The 22,601-nt window shown below is 44.4% G+C and overlaps 1 protein-coding gene across 5 annotated transcripts in view; it reads left to right on the top strand.

Moving 5' to 3' along the window:
• stxbp5l (syntaxin binding protein 5L) overlaps positions 1-22,601 on the top strand; it is an 879,402-nt gene that overhangs the window by 461,634 nt on the left and 395,167 nt on the right. For all 5 annotated transcript variants that reach the window (XM_072513712.1, XM_072513711.1, XM_072513708.1 and 2 more), the window contains exons 10-13: positions 4,571-4,725; positions 7,603-7,675; positions 17,188-17,338; positions 20,885-20,952. In XM_072513712.1, coding sequence (XP_072369813.1) covers positions 4,571-4,725; positions 7,603-7,675; positions 17,188-17,338; positions 20,885-20,952 — 447 coding nt within the window. The remainder of the gene's footprint in view (positions 1-4,570; positions 4,726-7,602; positions 7,676-17,187; positions 17,339-20,884; positions 20,953-22,601) is intronic.

Genomic DNA, 22,601 nt, shown 5'->3' with positions numbered 1-22,601 from the left:
CAAGGCCTCAGCAATTTCCTCTCCAGCCTCCTTCAGTATTCTGGGGTAGATCCCATCAGGCCCTGGGGACTTAGCTACCTTAAGATTTTTTAAGACACCCAACACCTCGTCTTTTTGGATCTCAATGTGACCCAGGCTATCTACACACCCTCCTCCAGACTCAACATCTACCAATTTCTTCTCTTTGGTGAATACTGATGCAAAGTATTCATTTAGTACCTCGCCCATTTCCTCTGGCTCCACACATAGATTCCCTTGCCTATCCTTCAGTGGGCCAACCCTTTCCCTGGCTACCCTCTTGCTTTTTATGTACGTGTAAAAAGCCTTGGGACTTTCCTTAACCCAATTTGCCAATGACTTTTCGTGACCCCCTTCTAGCCCTCCTGACTCCTTGCTTAAGTTCCTTCCTACTTTCCTTATATCCCACACAGGCTTTGTCTTTTCCCAGCCTTTTAGCCCTGACAAATGGCTCCTTTTTCTTTTTGACGAGGCCTACAATATCTCTCGTTATCCAAGGTTCCCGAAAATTGCCGTATTTATACTTCTTCCTCACAGGAACATGCCGGTCCTGAATTCCTTTCAACTGACACTTGAAAGCCTCCCACATGTCAGATGTTGATTTGCCCTCAAACATCCGCCCCCAATCCAAGTTCTTCAGTTCCCGCCTAATATTGTTATAATTAGCCTTCCCCCAATTTAGCACATTCATCCTAGGACCACTCTTATCCTAGTCCACCAGCACTTTAAAACTTACTGAATTGTGGTCACTGTTCCCGAAATGCTCTCGTACTGAAACTTCTACCACCTGGCTGGGCTCATTCTCCAATACCAGGTCCAGTACCGCCCCTTCTCTAGTTGGACTGTCTACATATTGTTTTAAGAAGCCCTCCTGAATGCTCCTTACAAACTCCGCCCCGTCTAAGCCCCTGGCACTAGGTGAGTCCCAGTCAATATTGGGGAAGTCTCCCATCACCACAACCCTGTTGTTTTTACTCTTTTCCAAAATTTGTCTACCTATCTGCTCCTCTATCTCCCGCTGGCTGTTGGGAGGCCTGTAGTAAACCCCCAACATTGTGACTGCACCCTTCTTATTCCTGATCTCTACCCATATAGCCTCACTGCCCTCTGAGGTGTCCTCCCGTAGTACAGCTGTGATATTCTCCCTAACCAGTAGCGCAACTCCACCACCCCTTTTACATCCCCCTCTATCCCGCCTGAAACATCTAAATCCTGGAACGTTTAGCTGCCAGTCCTGCCCTTCCCTCAATCAGGTCTCTGTAATGGCAGCAACGTCATAGTTCCAAGTACTAATCCAAGCTCTAAGTTCATCTGCCTTACCCGTAATACTTCTTGCATTAAAACATATGCACTTCAGGCCACCAGACCCGCTGTGTTCAGCAACTTTTCCCTGTCTGCTCTGCCTCAGAGCCACACTGTCCCTATTCCCTCGTTCTCCCTCAATGCTCTCACCTTCTGACCTATTGCTCCCATGCCCACCCCCCTGCCATACTAGTTTAAACCCTCCCGTGTGACACTAGCAAACCTCATGGCCAGGATATTTATGCCTCTCCAGTTTAGATGCAACCCGTCCTTCTTATATAGGTCACACCTGTCCCGACAGAGCGCCCAGTGGTCCAGATAACGGAAACCCTCCCTCCTACACCAGCTGTTTAGCCACGTGTTTAGCTGCTCTATCTTCCTATTTCTAGCCTCACTGGCACGTGGCACAGGGAGTAATCCCGAGATTACAACCCTAGAGGTCCTGTCTTTTAACTTTCTGCCTAGCTCCCTGAACTCCTGCTGCAGGACCTCATGCCCCTTCCTGCCTATGTCGTTAGTACCAATATGTACAACGACCTCTGCCTGTTTGCCCTCCCCCTTCAGGATGCCCTCTACCCGTTCGGAGACATCCTGGACCCTGGCACCAGGGAGGCAACATACCATCCTGGAGTCTCTTTCACATCCACAGAAGTGCCTTATCTGTGCCCCTGACTATAGAGTCCCCTATTACTATTGCTCTTCTGCGCTTTGACCCTCCCTTCTGAACATCAGAGCCAGCCGTGGTGCCACTGCTCTGGCTGCTGCTGTTTTCCCCTGATAGGCTATCCCCCCCGACAGTATCCAAAGGGGTATACCTGTTCGAGAGGGGGACAACCACAGGGGATTCCTGCACTGACTGCCTGCCCTTTCTGGTGGTCACCCATTTCTCTGCCTGCACCTTGGGTGTGACCACATTTATATAACTGCGATCTATGACGCTTTCCGCCACCTGCATGCTCCTAAGTGCATCCAGTTGCTGCTCCAACCGAACCATGCGGTCTGTGAGGAGCTCCAGTTGGGTGCACTTTCTGCAGATGAAGCCATCCGGGACGCTGGAAGCCTCCCGGACCTGACACATCTCACAGTCAGAGAACTGCACCCCTCTAACTGACATTGCGTCAATTAATTAAAATTCAAAGTTAAAAAATTTTTTTTTTTTAAAAAGTTACTGTTAACTATCTGTTTCCTAGCACTAGATTTCTAATATAAATGTGAAAGCTAAATATAGTACTCTCCGATCTCTGGCTCAGATACCCCTCTAAATTATAATTAAGTAATTATGTTTAATTAGTTACCAATGCTTAATTTTTTAAATTTAGTGTAGATTCCCAACCAGCCACTCAGGTCACAGCTTTTCTGTGATGTCACTTCAGTTTCCCCCCCCCCCCCCCCCCCCCGACACACACAATTTGAAAAAGGTATAAAAGTAAAAATGAGTAAAAACCACTGACTTACCTTCTGAGTGTCTTAGATGCTCTCAGGTTCTCTCCCTGTCAGAGACTGCTCCTCCTCCTCCGAACAAATGGGACAGGAATATCCGAGCCGTCGTGAACAGTTGGTAAATTCCACCACCTGAAACTGATAGGGACATCAGGATGAAGGGAAAACTCTTCTGACAGAGCTGTGGCCTTTTATCTCTGGAGCCCCATCATTAGGGCTTCAAATTCCCCCTGGCCTGCCACCAGGAGGAGTCCATGTTGATTGTGCCAGTTGTCTCAGGATACGGAGGGACCCTCCAACGTTGGTTAAATACCAGCACCAAATCAAAATTGCCCCCAATTGGGGCCTTAATTGGACAGCCATAGAATTGGTAACCGATCAGGTTTTTAACACTCCCCTGCAGAAGTTCCACAGAAGGCAGGAATGTGTCAGAAAGTTGAAGTGTTGGGTACTCTGAGACACAGACGAACCAACACGGTTGCGAATGGTACAACGCAGTTTTATTTCATTTAACTATTGACATAGTAAACTCTGGTACTCAGCACATGGTGACTGTCTGAGTGGCTGGCAATGAGGTCTGTGCCCTGAGCCATCTCCTGCTGGACTGCTCAGGAGGTGTCGTGTTCCTTGTTTTGTACTGTGTATGCTCTTGTCTGTGATTGGCTGTCGTGTTGTGTGTGCTAATTGGTCCGTTGATCTGTCCATCATTATGTATGTATGTATGTGCTGTGATTTTCACTTGAATATCATGACACGAGTCATCGCATTGTTGCTCCCTGCTATTTTTTCAGCACCTGCTCCATGGGACAGGTAATATCTACCCATTAACTTTGATTCTATTTCCATAGGTGCTGACCAACGTGTTGAGTATTTACAGCATATTTTGTTTTTGGTGAACATTGTTTGGTTCAGCCTTTCCTTTTTTTAAATCGGTACATTTTCCTTGTCATTAATGCTACATTTTGCTACATTTGAATGTGTTTGATAATTCCTGGCAGGTTTATAGCCGCTTTACTTGCTTTAGATTTGTATATTCATTACAATCGAAATTCTGATATGTTACTTCAACATGAATATGAAATTTAAGCCAGCTAGAAAGTGTGGTGGTTCATAGTTTGACATGGAGGTGTGGCTATTGCAGAAAGTCCTCCTGGTGTCACTTATGCTAAACTGGATTAATCAATGGTAAATGTTTAACTACAAATGTTCAGTGTAAATGGGCTACACATTCTAGAAACAGTCCAATTTTCATTCCTGTTGATGGAAATGAAAATTGGGCCTTTTCGATTTCAAGGGACCAATCCCCCAGACAGCAAGATTTACTCGACCATTTTATCATGACCAGAGTATTACGCCATGTAATGCACAATATATTCTTTTGCTACTAACTAAAATGATGTACTGGATCTTCATGGAGTTTTGGAGGCTCCATGGAGGGATGAAAATGGCAGGTGGGACCTGATTCTGGGTCTCCTGACTGCATTCCCAGGGATTCCAATTTTCTGGAGTGTCTTTTAAGGTAGCGGACTGGTTTAAGACACAAGCCTACACTCCCGAGCTAGCCGACTTCATTGAGGGAATAGGCACAGCTTAGTCCTCTGCAATTTTCATGTAGGCAGGCCAGCTTTTGAAAGATCATGGTTTATGGCACCTCAGAGCCGAGCCACGTCATTTATTCTTGGCTGAAAGATTATTTTGCATCAGTAACAGTATGCAAAATGCTCAAATACAGTTTTTTAAAACATATTAAGCGTAATTTTTTAACAGATTAAGTGTAAATTGTATTCTAACTGTGGTTTTCATCTTCCAGTGAACCATTTATAATTTTTTCTGGAGGACTTTCCTATGATAAAGCGTGCAGAAGACCCAGCCTGACAATTATGCACGGCAAATCCATTACAGTTCTAGAAATGGATTATCCAATTGTGGACTTCCTAGCTCTTTGTGAAACACCATATACAAATGGTAATAAGAATGAGTGAACTGTTCAGTTTTTACCTACCTCTTTAAATGGAATATGTCATTAGACTTAAATTAATATTGGCCCAGAATTTGCTCAAATGGTATAACCTGCTGAAATATACGCTGAAGTTGGCATCAGCAGCTTATGCCAAATTTTACTGTGACTCTCGTTAGCATATACTGGAACATAAAAATGAACATAAAACAAATAGAAGACAATGTGAACAATCCGAGCCCATGGAAAGTGCAGAATTATTCAATATTCCTTCTTTTATGTGTAAAATTAAAGCCATCAAACCATTCCAAGCACATATTAAGCACAGACAATAATTTCCACATTGGGCACATTAGCAATCCAGGTGTAAATTGAATCTGAAAGTTGACTATGTTTTAAAAATGCACCCCCCAATTTTCTGCTCAAATCTATTTGTGCGTTATAACACGTAGAATCAACACAATCATTTTAGAACACAGTTTTTATTCAAAAATGGGTTGAGAATGTTCCTTGATATGGTTAAGAATGGAAACCTCGTGCGGTTTTATTAATACAGCTGAAAATCGGTTTATCATAAATTAATTTATCAGCGTCTAGAGCACCAGTGAATATCCAAATTTTAAATAATTAAAAATGAGTGTAAAAAAATAACATACTGAACCATTTGATAATTACACTCGCATATTATAATTTAACAGCTCAGTGGTTAGCATTGCTGCCTCACAGCACCAGGGACCCTAGTTAAATTTCAGCCTTGGGTTACTGTCTGTGTGGAGTTTGCACGTTCTCCCTGTGTCTGTGTGGGTTTCCTCCGGATGCTCTGGGTTCCTCCCATAATCAAAAGATGTGCAGGATAGGTGGATTGGCCAAGCTAAACAGTCTCTTAGAGTCAAAAAGGTTATGTGGAATTACTGGGCTAGGGGATAGAGTGGGGGCTCTTTCAGAGGGTTGGTGCAGACTTGATGGGCCAAATAGCCTTGTTCCGCACTGTAGTGATTCTATGATTCTAAAAGCTTTAAAAATGTGGCAGTTAGTGTTTTAACGCTCAAAGCACTCGGCTTAATATGAAGGGTCTCCTTCAAGCCTCCTAAATGGGAGAAGTTGCTAATGTCCTGAAAACTTGCCACAATGATTAATTCAATCTAGGGGCGTGGTTGGTTTCTAGCACATTTTTTTTAAACTAGTGTAAAAGGTCTGTGCTGGATGTAACTTGTGCATTGAATTTCTCAATGTTGTACCCTAGCTAGACTAATTTGGGGCAAAACATACTTCGGAAAGCAGAACAGTCTGACAGAAACTACTCCCCTGTATGCTTAAGAAAATGTAATCATGGAAGCATTTCACTTTTAGTATAACTCATCCAGATGCCGCAAAAATATATTCAAGACTATGAAAAATATAGTGCAGGTATGTGTGACAAATAGAATTTAAAAATGGCTTAGAAAATAACCAAAAATGACTTTGGGTCCTCCTGCACCTAGCATTTTGGAGTACATTTATGCATGTTCAGAACTGGCATAAATCTTAGGAAGCTGACATTCTCTGGACTTTTGTTTGAGTGTGGGCAGCAGAGAGTTTCAGGGAAGGCAAAAAAATTAAGCAAATTCAGGGATAGCACAAAATGGATGTAAGCTGCTTGTGCCTAAATGTCCTCACTCCTTTGTGGTGAAAATCAATATTATTCCAAAGTATTCGTGTTTTAGACCAAGTTTTCAGGAAATTGTGGGCCAAATTGACTTTTAAACTGAAGTTACTAAACTGTTTCTCCCTCTGCCTCACCCCCACCCATTCAAATAATATTGTTCTTATCCGTCTTAAAATCATTCAGGAAGAAATTCTAACTCACATTTCCATCTTTTTTTTGGAAATGTTATTTGTCTAGGATAGTATTAATTTACAGTTAGTGGTCTGCATTTTCATGTTTGGTTTCACTTTTCTTGTACTTAAATTCTCCAGTTCACAAATGTCTTTTTATTTGTTCACAGGAAATAGGCCGAGAAGGCCAGCATGTATTGCCCATTCTTAATTGACCTTGAGAAAGGGAATTCCAGAAATAAATGATTTCCAAATTGCAATCAATGTTTAAATTGACCTGCTTCAACGTGGAATTTCAGTCAAATTTTCCATCACAAATATGCTATTGTTCACAGACAGATCTGTTCAAAACAATGCAAAACATAGATGGGACAGAGTAGTTAACTTGCACCAATTCAATATTGGGTTTATGATATAGTATATGTGGACAAAACATACTGTCTGTAGCTGTCATATTGATTGGGGAGACTGTGGCATGGTGGTAATGTAACTAGCTGAGTAACCCAGAGGCCCAGGCTAATGCTCTGGGTACACAAGTTCAAATCTCACCATGGTTAATCTCACATTAGTTAATAAATCTGGAAAAAAAGGATAATCTAATTAATGCTGACCAAGACAACAGTCTTTGATTGTTGTAAAAACCCATAGGGTACGAAAACTGCCATTCTTACCAGTCTGCCCTACATGTGACTCCAGACCTACAGCAATGTGGTTGACCCTTAACTGCATTCTGAAATTACCTAGCAACTGCAATCAAAGACAATTGGGGATGGGAAATAAATTATGTGCCACTGATGGCCACATTCCTTGGAAATAGAAAAATAATTAAAAACACTCTCACAATTAATTAATTGGTTTAATTTTGATTTTGTTTGTATATAAATAATTGTAGCAAAAATATCTATCCTACATAAATAAATCCATGGTTTTTTTCCCCCACCTGTCCCTTTTATCAGCAAAACAAATGAGTAGCTTCAGGCAGTGGAAAAGTTACTTGTACACTAGACATGCATTGTATGGAACTTACTGTACTGGTGCTATATTAGTTTCTGTTTAATTGTGCTTCACAGAATTCCAAGAACCATATGCAGTGGTTGTGCTACTTGAAAAAGATTTGATTGTAGTTGATCTTACACAAAGCACGTAAGTGTATTTATGCAATCAGTATGTCATCTAGTTTTACTTTTTCTTTTGCAAATGTTTCAAGTTTTCTAATGTTTTTTGCATTAAAAAATCAGTCATTACCATGAATTGCATAAAGGAAGGGCTGAAAAGATTAGAAATGTAATCAAGACTGTTTTGTAGAAACTTTGCAACACATTCTTCTCTTTTGCAGTTAAAATTGCAATAAATGGGCAGATATAACTAAGTCTGAACTATAATTGAAAACTCAAACAATAATAATCATATATCAAAACTCTTACTTAAGCACTGATCTGAGATTTGGAAAGACCAAATATTCGCATCGCAGTTTTTTAAATAAGATGTAACTGATTAAAAGTAGAACAGCTTATGAATGTACTTCCAACTAAAGATAATTTTACTGGTGAGAACAGCAATTGATAAGAGCTAGTTGTTATGATGTCTGTAGAGAACGATAACTTTTAAAAAGAAAATGAATTTCTAGCAAATAGCTGAAAGAATGACATATCAAGGTTTCATATTTAGTACATTTACTGTAATAACAGATTAATACTTTGACAAAACGCTATATTTGTAAGTAATTTATGCTTCAAACCACATAAGAGAATTCTCCCTTCTTATTTATAGCCCAACCAAAAAAACACACATCTTAGGTATACTTTACACTCATCACACAACTGTTTCCAATCTGGCATTCCCACCACTTTCAAGGGACTTTGGAGGCACACAGTCAACCCACTTAGCACATAGGCTGCTGTCTCCAAGCGTAACCGCCTTGCACCTTTATCCCAGTAAAGTTTTCTGGGCCCCCTTTAATTACTATCAATCAAGCCACCTTGGCTTAGTAACACAGTGGTTAGCACTGTTGCTTCACATCGACAGGGACCCGGGTTCGATTCCTGGCTTGCGACACTGTGCAGAAGCTACACATTCTCCCAGTGTCTGCGTGGGTTTCCTCCAGGTGCTCTGGTTTCCTCCCACAAGTCCTGAAAGACTTGCTAGTTAGGTGAATTGGACATTCTGAATTCTCCCTCAGTGTACCCGAACAGGCGCTGTAGTGTGGCGACAAGGATTTTTCACAGTAACTTCATTGCAGCGTTAATGTAAGCCTACTTGTGATACTAATAACGATTATTATTATACTATTAGGCAGACTTCAGAACAGGCCACATGATCTCTTCAGTTTACCTTAAATTAAAAGTCCCAATATATTACAATCATATAAACCTTACAATTGTTACATTGTTCCTCAGAAAAATGTGATAATTTTGTTTGAAGAACTTTTGCATCCTGACTGGTAGGTTTCAAAATTTGGAAGAAAATGTCTTCAGCAATTTTCTTAAGTTACTTTCCTGAGTCAGACTAGTTGTAGTCATGCTTCAGAACATTGCTTTTCTTTTCGCATTGGTAATACCACTGCTCCAAAAGGGGCGGTTAGTAGCAGGAAAGCAAAATACTCAGATTCACAAAGCTGTGTTTGAAAGTGATTTTATATTATGAAAGGATGTGGGTTGGGAATTTCCTCAGATCTGCACCCACTCTTTTGCCCTAACTTTGTCAGAAGTACAGCAGGAATCCCATTTACATGTCAAGTTTAGAGCAGTGCAGCTCTGAAGAAATTGTTAATTCTTCGGGTACATTTTGCGAAGTACCACACCACACGTGAGGCTCTGACTGTGGAGGTACCTATTTCAAAATTGGGTCCTATATCCTGCAAGCCTAATCACAACTAGACTTGCATTTGATAAGGTTCTCCATGGTAGGCTTATGCAGAAAGTAAGGAGGCATGGGATAGTGGGAAATTTGGCCAGTTGGATAATGAACTGGCTAACCGATAGAAGTCAGAGAGTGGTGGTGGATGGCAAATATTCAGCCTGGATCCCAGTTACCAGTGGCGTACCGCAGGGATCAGTTCTGGGTCCTCTGCTGTTTGTGATTTTCATTAATAACTTGGATGAGGGAGTTGAAGGATGGGTTAGTAAATTTGCAGACGATACGAAGATTGGTGGATAGTGAGGAGGGCTGTTGTCGGCTGCATAGAGACATAGATAGGACGCAGAGCTGGGCTGAGAAGTGGCAGATGGAGTTTAACCCTGAAAAGTGTGAGGTTGTCCATTTTGGAAGGACAAATATGAATGCGGAATACAGGGTTAACGGTAGGGTTCTTGGCCATGTGAAGGAGCAGAGAGATCTTGGGGTCTATGTTCATACATCTTTGAAAGTTGCCACTCAAGTGGATAGAGCTGTGAAGAAGGTCTATGGTGTGCTAGCGTTCATTAACAGAGGGATTGAATTTAAGAGCCGTGAGGTGATGATGCAGCTGTACAAAACTTTGGTAAGGCCACATTTGGAGTACTGTGTACAGTTCTGGGCGCCTCATTTTAGGAAGGATATGGAAGCTTTGGAAAAGGTGCAAAGGAGATTTACCAGGATGTTGCCTGGAATGGAGAGTAGGTCTTACGAGGAAAGGTTGAGGGTGCTAGGCCTTTTCTCATTAGAACGGAGAAGGATGAGGGGCGACTTGATAGAGGTTTATAAGATGATCAGGGGAATAGATAGAGTAGACAGTCAGAGATTTTTTTCCCCGGGTGGAACAAACCATTACAACGGGACATAAATTTAAGGTGAATGGTGGAAGATATAGGGGGGATGTCAGAGGTAGGTTCTTTACCCAGAGAGTAGTGGGGGCATGGAATGCACTGCCTGTGGAAGTAGTTGAGTCGGAAACATTAGGGACCTTCAAGCAGCTATTGGATAGGTACATGGATTACGGTAGAATGATATAATGTAGATTAATTTGTTCTTAAGGGCAGCACGGTAGCATTGTGGATAGCACAATTGCTTCACAGCTGCAGGGTCCCAGGTTCGATTCCGGCTTGGGTCACTGTCTGTGCGGAGTCTGCACATCCTCCCCGTATGTGCGTGGGTTTCCTCCGGGTGCTCCGGTTTCCTCCCACAGTCCAAAGATGTGCAGGTTAGGTGGATTGGCCATGATAAATTGCCCTTAGTGTCCAAAATTGCCCTTAGAGTTGGGTGGAGGTGTTGACCTTGGGTAGGGTGCTCTTTCCAAGAGCCGGTGCAGACTCAATGGGCCGAATGGCCTCCTTCTGCACTGTAAATGCTATGATAATCTATGATTAATCTAGGACAAAGGTTTGGCACAACATCGTGGGCCGAAGGGCCTGTTCTGTGCTGTATTTTTCTATGTTCTAGACCAAATTTTGAACGGCACAATTTGGGCCAATTTTCCTTATGGGCATGAACAGAACAATATTTAAATTAGTTTAGAAAGGGCCGTATATAGTTTCAAGATGTTGGGCAAGACCTTACCTTTTAAAACCTGGCCATTTAAAGATCTCTAACTGAGAATATGCAACTTATATGGGAATTCATGAAAACTGGCATACATCCTTAATGTAAAGACAAAACAAAATGATGTGGATGGCATTTGTGTAATTTCCATTTAATTGCCATTTAATTTAAGTTCCATTTGTTTCAAGCTGTAACTGTTGCCCACACGTATGGTCACTGAAATTGCGTATCCAGCTGAAAAGGGATAGAGTTAGTGTTGTTGGTCTGTGTCCTTTTTTGCACAACTGCACCCACAAAGTGATGCATGCAGGCAATATGCGGATTGTTTTTTATAATTAATGAAAAATTAATTTATTTTTGTGCTATAGCATTCAATTATGTTCTCACAACAGTGCTTAGGGCTGGATTTTATGGCCGCAGTGGCCGTAAAGTCAGAGGCAAGTCCTCCACAGCCATTTTCAGAAGCTTGTTGGATTTAATACTGTTAACTGCCTGCCCTCTGGGCAATTGCCCTTTAAGGGTAGAGGATCCACCTCCAAAAGCTGTTAGCCAATCAGAGGGCCAGCAGCTCTTCAGTCCTGGCACTGGCACAGCTCACAGGCCAATTAAAGGACCAGCAACTCTTTAGTTTATGGACTAGGCCAGGACCACTCAGGCGGGCCTTGACAAGGAGTTGGGCTTTTGTGGAGGGCAGGGGTTGGTCTTACATTTGGGGCAGACCTCCTTGGTCCATAGGATGCTCAATCAGGAGCCCCTACCAACAACCACCATCCTCCCTGGTGGAAGGATGAGGTCCTTAAGTACCTGTCATAATATCATGGTGCAGACACACACACTGATGGACACACAGCAAGATCAATCAACACACACAACACTGCAGCCAATCACCAGTTAGAGCACACTCACTATGAAGACAGAGGGCATCAGCTTTCCCGCTCATTCGGGATGCAGCCTCTCAGAAGGACAGAGCTTACAGCATACAGCACAGATCTTCACCATGTGCTGAGTGCATAGACTGGTTAGGATAGGTACAGGTCTTTAGTTTAATCTAACATAGTGTTAACCCACAGTGAAAGTATGTTCAACAGTTTCTAGCTTAATAAAATAGTGTTGTTCTATTTTAAGTGTTGGTAGCTTGTATGTGTTCCACGGATCCAAAGCACCCAACACATCATGGTACCAGTAGTTGAGGGATGTTAGAACTTCTTAGACCTACCTGCAAGTGATCTGCCTTCCACCAGCATACAGCCATCGTGCAAAATGGACAGCGTCCGCCCGCCGCCGCCGCTCCGCATCACCGGTAACCTAGGGGCCAACTGGAAGATATTCAAACAACGCTTCCAGCTCTACCCTGAAGGCACAGACCGGGAAGCTGCCCCAGACACCAGGAAGATCGCTCTCTTCCTATCCACGGCCGGGGACCATGCCATCCACATTTTCAATTCTCTCACCTTTGCTGATGGTGAAGATAAATCAAAATTCAAGACGGTCCTCCTTAAGTTTGACAGTCACTGCAACATCGAGGTGAATGAAAGTTTTGAGCGCTATGTATTCCAACAGCGTTTGCAGGGTAAGGATGAACCTTTCCAGTCCTTTCTCACCCACCTCCGCATCCTTGCGCAGTCCTGTAATTACGGGTCCACCTCCGACTCCATGATACGCGACCGGATCGTTTTCGGTGTTCAGTCGGACCCCCTACGCCAGCAGTTCCTCAAGGTAAAGCAGCTCACCCTAGCGATTGCCATCGAGACCTGCGTGCTACATGAACACGCCATTAGTCGGTATTCCCACATTCAAGCGGCTGAAATGGCACGGCAAGGTCCCCACGAGGCAGAACGGGTCCAAGCAATCGAGCAACTCCAGGGCCTCAGCCTGGATGAGGGAGGCCATTTTGCGTGCTTTTCGCGGACTCCCGCGCTTGTGCGCACCGAACGAGGGGACGGCGACGAACGTACTGCGCAGGCGCGCACCATGTACGACTGCACCGCGCATGCGTGGTGGCGCAGCGAACGTACTGACGCTACACCGTGCGGCAACTGTGGCTCTGCCCACTTAAAGCGGCAATGTTTTCTGACCTCCAAAGCCTTCGTGACAAACCAGCTATCCTGCCATCAGCCTTCCAGCTATTAGATTATAATGGCAATGACATTGCTGCCAGCGGCTCATGTCAACTTGAAGTGACGCACAGATCACACAAAGCCATCCTTCCCTTTGAAATCGTGGGCTCCTCGAAAGCCTCCCTGCTTGGCGCGCAGGCATGTAAGCTGTTGAACCTAGTTCAGAGTTCAGTCTCTCTCCTGCTGATGCATCTGCCTTTCAGGACACTGACTTCAGGGCGCAGCTCAACGCCATTATCAACCAGTACCACGACATCTTCGAGGGCATGGGCACCCTCCCATACACCTACAAGATTTTATTAAAACCGAATGCCACGCCTGTGGTGCACGCACCTCGCAGGGTCCCAGCACCCCTTAAGGACAGTCTCAAGCAGCAGCTGCAGGACCTCCAGAACCAAGGAGTGATTTCCAAAGTCACGGAACCGACCGACTGGGTCAGTTCCATGGTATGTGTAAAAAAGCCTTCCGGCGAATTGAGAATTTGCTTTGATCCCAAGGATCTAAATCGCAATATTATGAGAGAGCACTGTCCAATTCCCAAGCGCGAAGAGCTCACATGTGAGATGGCTCGCGCCAAGCTCTTTACCAAACTCTACGCCTCAAAAGGATTCTGGCAAATCCAGCTCGATAAATCCAGCAGGAAACTCTGCACATTTAAACCCCCCTTTGGAAGATATTGGGCGGGATTCTCCCCTACCTGGTGAGGCAGGGTGTTCCAGCGTAATGGAGTGGCGGGAACCACTCCGACGTCGGGCCGCCCCAAAGGTGCGGAAGTCTCCGCATCTTTAGGGGCCAAGCCCTCACCTTGAGGGGCTAGGGGGTGGGCCCACTGACCTGCGCGGCGCGATTCCCACCCCCGCTGACCGGCACGGCGTGCTTCCCGCCCCCGCCGAATCTCTGGTGGCGGAGACTTCGGGACACGGCGGGGGTGGGATTCACGCCAGCCCCTGCCGATTCTCCGACCCGGCGTGGGGTCGGAGAATCCCGCCCATTGTTACAACAGGATTCCGTTTGGGATCATCTCTGCATCAGAAGTGTTCCATAGGATTATGGAACAAATTATGGAAGGTATTGAAGGTGTTCACGTCTGTGTCGATGACATAATCATTTGGTCCACCACCCCGCAGGAGTATGTTAGTCGTCTCCAGCGCGTATTCAGACGTATACATGAGCATGGCCTCCACCTCAACAGGGCCAAATGCTCTTTTGGTCAGACAGTACTCAAGTTCCTCGGGGACCACATCTCCCAATTGGGTGTGCAGCCGGATGCGGACAAGGTAGCTGCCATCACAGCTATGAAAACACCAGAGGACAAGAAGGCGGTCCTCCAATTTCTTGGCATGGTCACTTTTTTAGGGAAATTCATCCCTAACCTCGCCTCTCATACCACGGTTCTCAGGAACCTGGTCAGGAAGACAACAGACTTTCAATGGCTCCCTGCCCACGAGCGCGAATGGAGGGAACTCAAGGCAAAACTGACCACAGCCCCGGTCATAGTCTTCTTTGATCCAGCAAAGGTGACCAAAATTTCGACCGATGCCAATCAATCCGGCATTGGGGCAGTGCTCCTTCAACGTGATGAGGCCTCATCATGGGCCCCCATTGCATATGCGCCACGTGCGATGACCCCCACGGAGCAGCGCTACGCGCAGATAGAAAAGGAGTGCCTGGGCCTTCTGACCGGTGTTGTTAAATTTCACGATTATGTCTACGGACTTCCTCAATTCACCGTCGAAACCGACCACCGCCCGCTGGTCAATATAATACAGAAAGACTTGAACGACATGACGCCTCGCCTCCAACGTATTCTTCTCAAGCTCCGGCGATACGACTTCCAGCTGGTATACACCCCAGGCAAGGACCTCATCATTGCTGATGCTCTCTCCAGGGCAGTCAACACTCCATGTGACCCAGTGGGATTTGTCTGCCAGGTTGACGCCCATGTGGCATTCGCGGCCTCCAATCTACCTGCTTCGGATGAACGCCTCGTTCAAATTCGCCGCGAGACGGCGGCTGACCCCTTGCTACAGCGTGTCATGCGCCACCTAACAGACAGGTGGCTCAAGGGCCAATGCCCTCAATTCTATAATGTCAGAGATGATCTGGTGGTAGTAGACGGGGTTCTTCTAAAACTGGACCGCATTGCCATCCCGCACAGCATGCGCCAGCTTGTCCTGGAACAACTACACGAGGGCCACCTTGGCGTGGAAAAGTGCCGCCGACGGGCCCGAGAGGCAGTGTACTGGCCCGGCATTAATGAGGACATAGCCAACACTGTGCTCAACTGCCCCACTTGTCAGCGCTTCCAGCTGGCCGAACCACGTGAGACCCTGCAGCCGCATGAGTTGGTCACGTCACCATGGACCAAGGTGGGCATCGACCTGTCCCACGCGCTGGGTAGACACTAAGTCCTGATCGTGGACTACTTTTTGAATTACCCGGAGGTGATACTGTTGCACAACCTCACCTCGTCTGCAGTCATTCGTGCATGTAAAGAAACCTTTGCTCGACACGTATTCCCGCTCACGGTTATGTCGGCCAATGGCCCCTGCTTCACCAGCCAAGAATGGTCCAACTTTGCCAGGCGGTACAATTTTGCCCATGTGACGTCCAGTCCCCTGTACCCCTAATCCAACGACAAAGCAGAGAAGGGAGTACATATCGTCAAACGGCTCCTATGCAAGGCTGCCGATGCTGGGTCTGATTTCTACCTTGCCTTGCTGGCTTATCGCTCCGCCCCACTGTCCACTGGCCTGTCGCCAGCCCAATTACTCATGAGTCGCACCCCGAGGACGACGGTGCCATCCATCCATATCCCAGACCTCGACCACTTTCCGGTCCTTCGCCGGATGCAGCTGTCTCGTGCACAGCACAAGGCGGCTCATGACTCGCGTGCAGCTGGTCTTCCTGCTCTGGCTCCAGATGACAACGTCCGCGTCCATCTTCCGGATGGTGGCTGGTCTGCAACCGCTGTTGTCCTTCGGCAGGTGGCCCCCCGCTCGTTCCTGGTTTGTCTACCGGATGGCTCTATTCTGCGCCGCAATCTACGCGCCCTTCGTCTCGTTCCACGCTCGCCACGTGATCCTCCAATGTCGCCTCGCCCCTTCTGCTGACCCTGCCACGGACTTTGCAGAGCTCCCTGTCACTCTGCCTCCCCCTGACTTTGACGCAGTCCAGCCCGCTCCTGAACTTGCGGCTCTCAACCCACCCTTGAGGCGGTCAACCAGAATTCGTCGCCCACCTCAGAGACTAGATTTGTGAACTTTTCGAATTTATGGACTCTCTGAATTGTTTTGTTGCTTTGTTTGATCGTTTCCCTGGTTTGTATATAGTGTTGATCTCATTACTCTTGTTGCATACTGCTTCTCTGCACCAGGCACCTTCCCATGTAAATAGCTTAGTTCTCATGTCCATAGTCCTGTAAATATGTCTTCGCACCCCACACGTAGTTCGGAACATTATCACACATTATTTATTGCCACATAAAAGAGGGGATGTCATAATATACACCAGTATATCATGGTGCAGACACACACACTGATGGACACCCAGCAAGACCAATCAACACACACAACACCGCAGCCAATCACCAGTTAGAGCACACGCACTATAAAGACAGAGGGCATCAGCTTTCCCGCTCATTCGGGATGCAGCCTCTCAGAAGGGCAGAGCTTACAGCATAGATCTTCACCATGTGCTGAGTGCAAAGACTGGTTAGGATAGGCATAGGTCTTTAGTTTAATCTAACATCGTGTTAACCCACAGTGAAAATATGTTCAACAGTTTCTAGCTTAATAAAATAGTGTTGCACTATTTTAAGTGTCTGTAGCTTGTATGTGTTCCACGGATCCAAAGCACCCAACACATCAGTACCCTTCCCTGCTCCGACTTGATCTGGTGGTGAGTGGGGGAGGAATCAGGAAAGTAGTGGAAACTCCAAACCCCACCTTCCTTTCAATTCTAGCATTCATTTCCCCTCCTTGGTTTCTATTTACTATAAATTATAGTTATGGCTTGATTGTCTGAGCATAAAGTTGTCTTTACTATTTAAAATTTATTACTATTTTTGATTTTCCTGGTCAGTTTTCCTATCTTTGAAAATCCATATCCAATGGATGTGCACGAGTCTCCAGTGACTTGCTCTGAGTATTTTGCTGATTGCCCTCCTGATTTGATACCTGCACTTTATTCCGTGGGAGCTAAACAACAAAAAAAGCAGGGATATAGCACAAAGGTAATGGACTGCACTTTATTCTTGTTTATATTGGTGCATTTGAGATTATTCTACTGTTGGCAGAGGTACAGTTATATTTTCTTTGTTCAATATTTGCCAAGTGTTCTGTGATATAAAAATGTAAACATTGAAAATCATTAAAAATTACCCTAATGATCAATACTAAATTGTCTTCATCATCAAACATTTTGACATTTCGGTATACATTTTACAGTTTCACGGAATATTGTGCTATTTTTGAACAACATAAAACAGGAATGGGAAAGCTATTGACCTACTTTGGGGGAAAACCTGTGATACTACAAAATAGTAATTTCTCTTTGCATATCTTTTTGGTGTGTAAATCTGATCCAAGTCCCATCTGTAAGGTATTTTTCAGCACAAATCCGCCTAACGGATAGCTAAGGGATTGCCCATTATCTGGAATCTGAGAATAAACTCCAAACTCTCTGCAACTATCTAATTTTCTTTGTTTTGTCAACCTTACTGGTTTATCCTTGGGTTTATCGGCAGCCACCAAAGCTTTATGGTAATGAAGACTTCTGCTTCTAGTTCTGTTCCGAGACTGTTCTACACCCTTTATTTAACTGTCTAATCTATTCAAGCTATGGCACCTCTACTTTCACATTTATGTTTGTCGGGACCACTGCTGTGAGATCTCCCTCCTGCACTAATCCTGGGGGGGGGGCGGGGTGATCATTTTCCAATGCAAAAGTCAATTCCGGATCCACCATCAGTACTTAAACTGTACTTTCTTACTCAAAACTCTTTAATTCCATCTTGACAATCCATGGACCTCGTTTCTTGGCCATCATCATTATGACCATTCAAGCAATGTTTAAACTTGCCAGTAGCTTTTCTGCACCTCCTAACAGTGTTCCATCCCTCCATTCACTAGGGGCGCGTTTCTGCCAAAAGGGAACAAAGTCCCCTAGTGAGCGCGTTTAGCCATGTGTTTCGTGGCAATCGCAGGCCGAGAAACACATGGCTATTCAACACAACTCGCGTTGAATAAGGGACCTGAACATGCGGCCAAGGCCGTACATAGCCCCATTTTGTATCGCGGGGAGCTCCGTTCGCTGCAACTCCCCATTGTAACGACCTCCCCCCCACCCCCCCACCCCCACCCAGCCCAAACACAATATGGGACGGTTCCCGGCCCCCCGCACTCACCCCCAACACCCACGTCGGGCATACCCGTCCCGATCGCAGACGTGCATAAAATGCCAGCTTGGCACCTTGGCAGTGCCACCTGGGCATCTTGGCAGTGCCAGGCTGGCACCCAGGTGCACTGCCAGGGTGCCAGGATAGCAATGCCAGGGCACCCAGGTAGCACCAGCAGTGCCAGGGCACCACTCTGCCCAAAGGACATGCAGCTGCCCAACATCAGTATTGTCAGAGCCACTATCTCCGCTTCTTTCTTTGTGTAAGTGTTTTGAAGACAGAGGAGAGACCAAAATTAAGCAGGCCTGAAGCAAAACAAAACGTACTGCATTATAGGAGGAAGGCCATGGGGCAGAGTTTGAAATTTGTGATCAAGCTATGGAAGTGTTTTTTTCATAGGCGCTTGATGACAAAGGGATTGGAGGCAGATAAAAGTTCTGCATGATAAAGGAAAAAAGGGAGTGTTAGAAGCTGTTTTGTCTATGATTAAAAAATGTGGTGCCGAGACTAATAAAGCAAAATGATTGAAGGGGTATCCAAGGAAATGGGTCAGCAAATTTATATGGAGGGAGAGCAGATGTGGTGGTGAAATCATAGGCAAAGGTGTCTGATGAATTGAGGTGTTGTCTGAAGTCATCAAGAATGGGCTGTACTATAATGCAGAGGCTGTTGGAAGTTAGAGGGAGAGGGAAGAAATTGCAATGAGGAAATTGAAATCACAGAATCATTATCCCACAGAAGGAGGCCATTCGGCCCAGTGTCTGCACTGGCTCTCCAAATGAACGTTATGACTTTGCACCATTCACCCTGTATTTTCTCCATACCTTTGCACATTATTTCTATTCAAATAATTATCTAATGCCTTTGAGTGTCTCAATTGAACCTGTCTCCACCACACTATCAATCCATGTGTTCTATAATTCTCTTCCTTAATAAACCTTCTCAAACCCCATCTTTTATCCAATCGTTCAATTACTTTTAAACTCTCCTCGGCCATAGTGTTTGCTGCCTCTTAATGTTACTCTAAAATGCATTGGAAAGTTTTATATTCGAAACATGGTATATAAATGTAAGTTGTTCTCGTGATACCTGTAATTGTTAATAGTTTCTTCAATTCCGTCAGTTCTTTCAAAGTTTCTTTTACTAACCTTTAAATGGTTTCTAAGTTCTTGAGCTAGTTTAACTAGATTATAATTTTGTACTGCCTTTCATTTGTGAAGACTAATGCAAGTACTTAATTTAACGCATCTATCATTTACAGATCCTTTCTAAGTTTTAGTACTTAGGGAGTACTGAACAATACAGATAATGAAGTGTTCATCTTTTGGTCTATGCTGAGGACAACATTTAGTGTGGTATTCCAAATGGCATTCATATAAACAGATAGGGAAAACATATCCTTGTAGATGATTTCTGGAAAGTATTATTTGTTTTTGAAGGATCCAAAATTCAATGAGCTGAGTCAGGTGTTCTGGGGGAGGCGTTTTCAGAACCCCAAAATGTATCATGGAGTTCAACCAACCTCTCCCTTTAATGGATTTGTTGCTTTTCCTAGCACATGGCTTTTCCCCAGGTGTGATATTACAATTATGGACACGTGGGTTTTTAAACACAAAACACTGTTTATTCCATGAACTCAACTTAACACTTAAATAAACATTGGATCTCTTAACACCCCTTACTTCAAAGATAACTCAGAAAATATTGCAACAGTAAATAACTCCTTAAAATGTCCCTTCAAACTTCCAAGAGACTTAACACCTTTAAACAGTATCACATCAAGTTAAAGGCTTCACTATTATAAGTTTAAATCACCCAAATGATCCAGAGATGGTCTTTCATGGCAGAGATCACAGCAGATCCAGCTCACTGCAAAACACAGACACACACCCAGCTCTTCTTAAAACTGAAACTAAAAACCTGCAAAACTAAACTGCAAAAATGGCTGACCTGACCTCAGCCCCACCCACTCTCTGACATCACTGTTTTCTTAAAGGTACATTGCTTAAACATCCATGTCTTAAAAGTACTCTCGCATGACACAGGAATAAACTCAATTTAATTCTCCTCTCTCAGCTTACATCCAACTCAGCATGGATGTTAGTTGTAACCTATAAAATGGATTTACTGAACTGGGAAGTAATTCAGAAATATTCTTTTTTGCTATTTATTTTAATTTGATCATTTGAAGGAGAGATGGTCAGAATTAATCCAACTTCAGGTTTCTGAATAGATCAGACTATTAAAGTTAACAGTTCATCTTTGACATTCTGTTTACCTGGAAGTTGCACAAACAGGTAATCAATTACTGTACATTGTTAAAAATGTGTAAACTTTACTTTGTAACCAGCCTAATGATTTCTGTCTTTTGTGTTTTCCTAGGAATGGCCAATTGGTGGTGGTACATGGAATTTGGGTGCACAAACATACCCTGAAATCATTATAACTGGGTAAGGACAACATAAATGGAGCATGAATCAATAGCTTGTCAGTGCTAAATATTTTTGATTTTACTCGTGTAAATGTGTATGGACTTGAACAAAACATCTTCAGAACAAACATTAATCTATATTTAGCACTTCAAGACCATAAGACATAGGAGCGGAAGTAAGGCCATTCGGCCCATCGAGTCCACTCCACCGTTCAATCATGGCTGATTTCAACTCCATTTACCCGCTCTCTCTCTCCATAGCCCTTAATTCCTCGAGAAATCAAGAATTTATCAACTTCTGTCTTAAAGACGCTCAACGTCCTGGCCTCCACCGCCCTCTGTGGCAATGAATTCCACAGACCCACCACTCTCTGGCTGAAGAAATTTCTCCTCATCTCTGTTCTAAAGTGACTCCCTTTTATTCTAAGGCTGTGCCCCCGGGTCCTAGTCTCCCCTGCTAATGGAAACAACTTCCCTACATCCACCCTATCTAAGCCATTCATTATCTTGTAAGTTTCTATTAGATCTCCCCTCAACCTCCTAAACTCCAATGAATATAATCCCAGGATCCTCAGACGTTCATCGTATGTTAGGCCTACCATTCCTGGGATCATCCGTGTGAATCTTCGCTGGACCCGCTCCAGTGCCAGTATGTCCTTCCTGAAGTGTGGGGCCCAAAATTGCTCACAGTATTCTAAATGGGGCCGAACTAATGCTTTATAAAGCTTCAGAAGTACATCCCTGCTTTTATATTCCAAGCCTCTTGAGATGAATGACAACATTGCATTTGCTTTCTTAATTACGGACTCAACCTGCAAGTTTACCTTCAGAGAAACCTGGACTAGGACTCCCAAGTCCCTTTGCACTTCAGCATTATGAATTTTGTCACCGTCTAGAAAATAGTCCATGCCTCTCTTCTTTTTTCCAAAGTGCAAGACCTCGCACTTGTCCACGTTGAATTTCATCAGCCATTTCTTGGACCACTCTCCTAAACTGTCTAAATCTTTCTGCAGCCTCCCCACTTCCTCCATACTACCTGCCCCTCCACCTACCTTTGTATCATCGGCAAAATTAGCCACAATGCCCCCAGTCCCGTCATCTAGATCGTTAATATATAAAGAGAACAGCTGTGGCCCCAACACTGAACCCTGCGGGACATCACTCGTCACCGGTTGCCATTCCGAAAAAGAACCTTTTATCCCAACTCTCTGCCTTCTGCCTGACAGCCAATCGTCAATCCATGTTAGTACCTTGCCTCGAATACCATGGGCCCTTATTTTACTCAGCAGTCTTCTTGAGGCACCTTATCAAAGGCCTTTTGGAAGTCAAGATAGATAACATCCATTGGCTCTCCTTGGTCTAACCTATTTATTATCTCTTCAAAGAACTCTAACAGGTTTGTCAGGCACGACCTCCCTTTACTAAATCCATGCTGACTTGTCCTAATCCGACCCTGCACGTCCAAGAATTTAGAAATCTCATCCTTAACAATGGATTCTAGAATCTTGCCAACAACCGAGGTTAGGCTAATTGGCCTATAATTTTCCATCTTTTTCCTTGTTCCCTTCTTGAACAGGGGGGTTACAACAGCGATTTTCCAATCCTCTGGGACTTTCCCTGACTCCAGTGACTTTTGAAAGATCATAACTAACGCCTCCACTATTTCTT

This window comes from Scyliorhinus torazame, chromosome 8 (assembly GCF_047496885.1).
Source record: "Scyliorhinus torazame isolate Kashiwa2021f chromosome 8, sScyTor2.1, whole genome shotgun sequence".
Taxonomy (NCBI): domain Eukaryota; kingdom Metazoa; phylum Chordata; class Chondrichthyes; order Carcharhiniformes; family Scyliorhinidae; genus Scyliorhinus; species Scyliorhinus torazame.
Note: the sequence above shows the minus strand (reverse complement) of the source record. Positions and strands in the feature narration are given on the sequence as shown.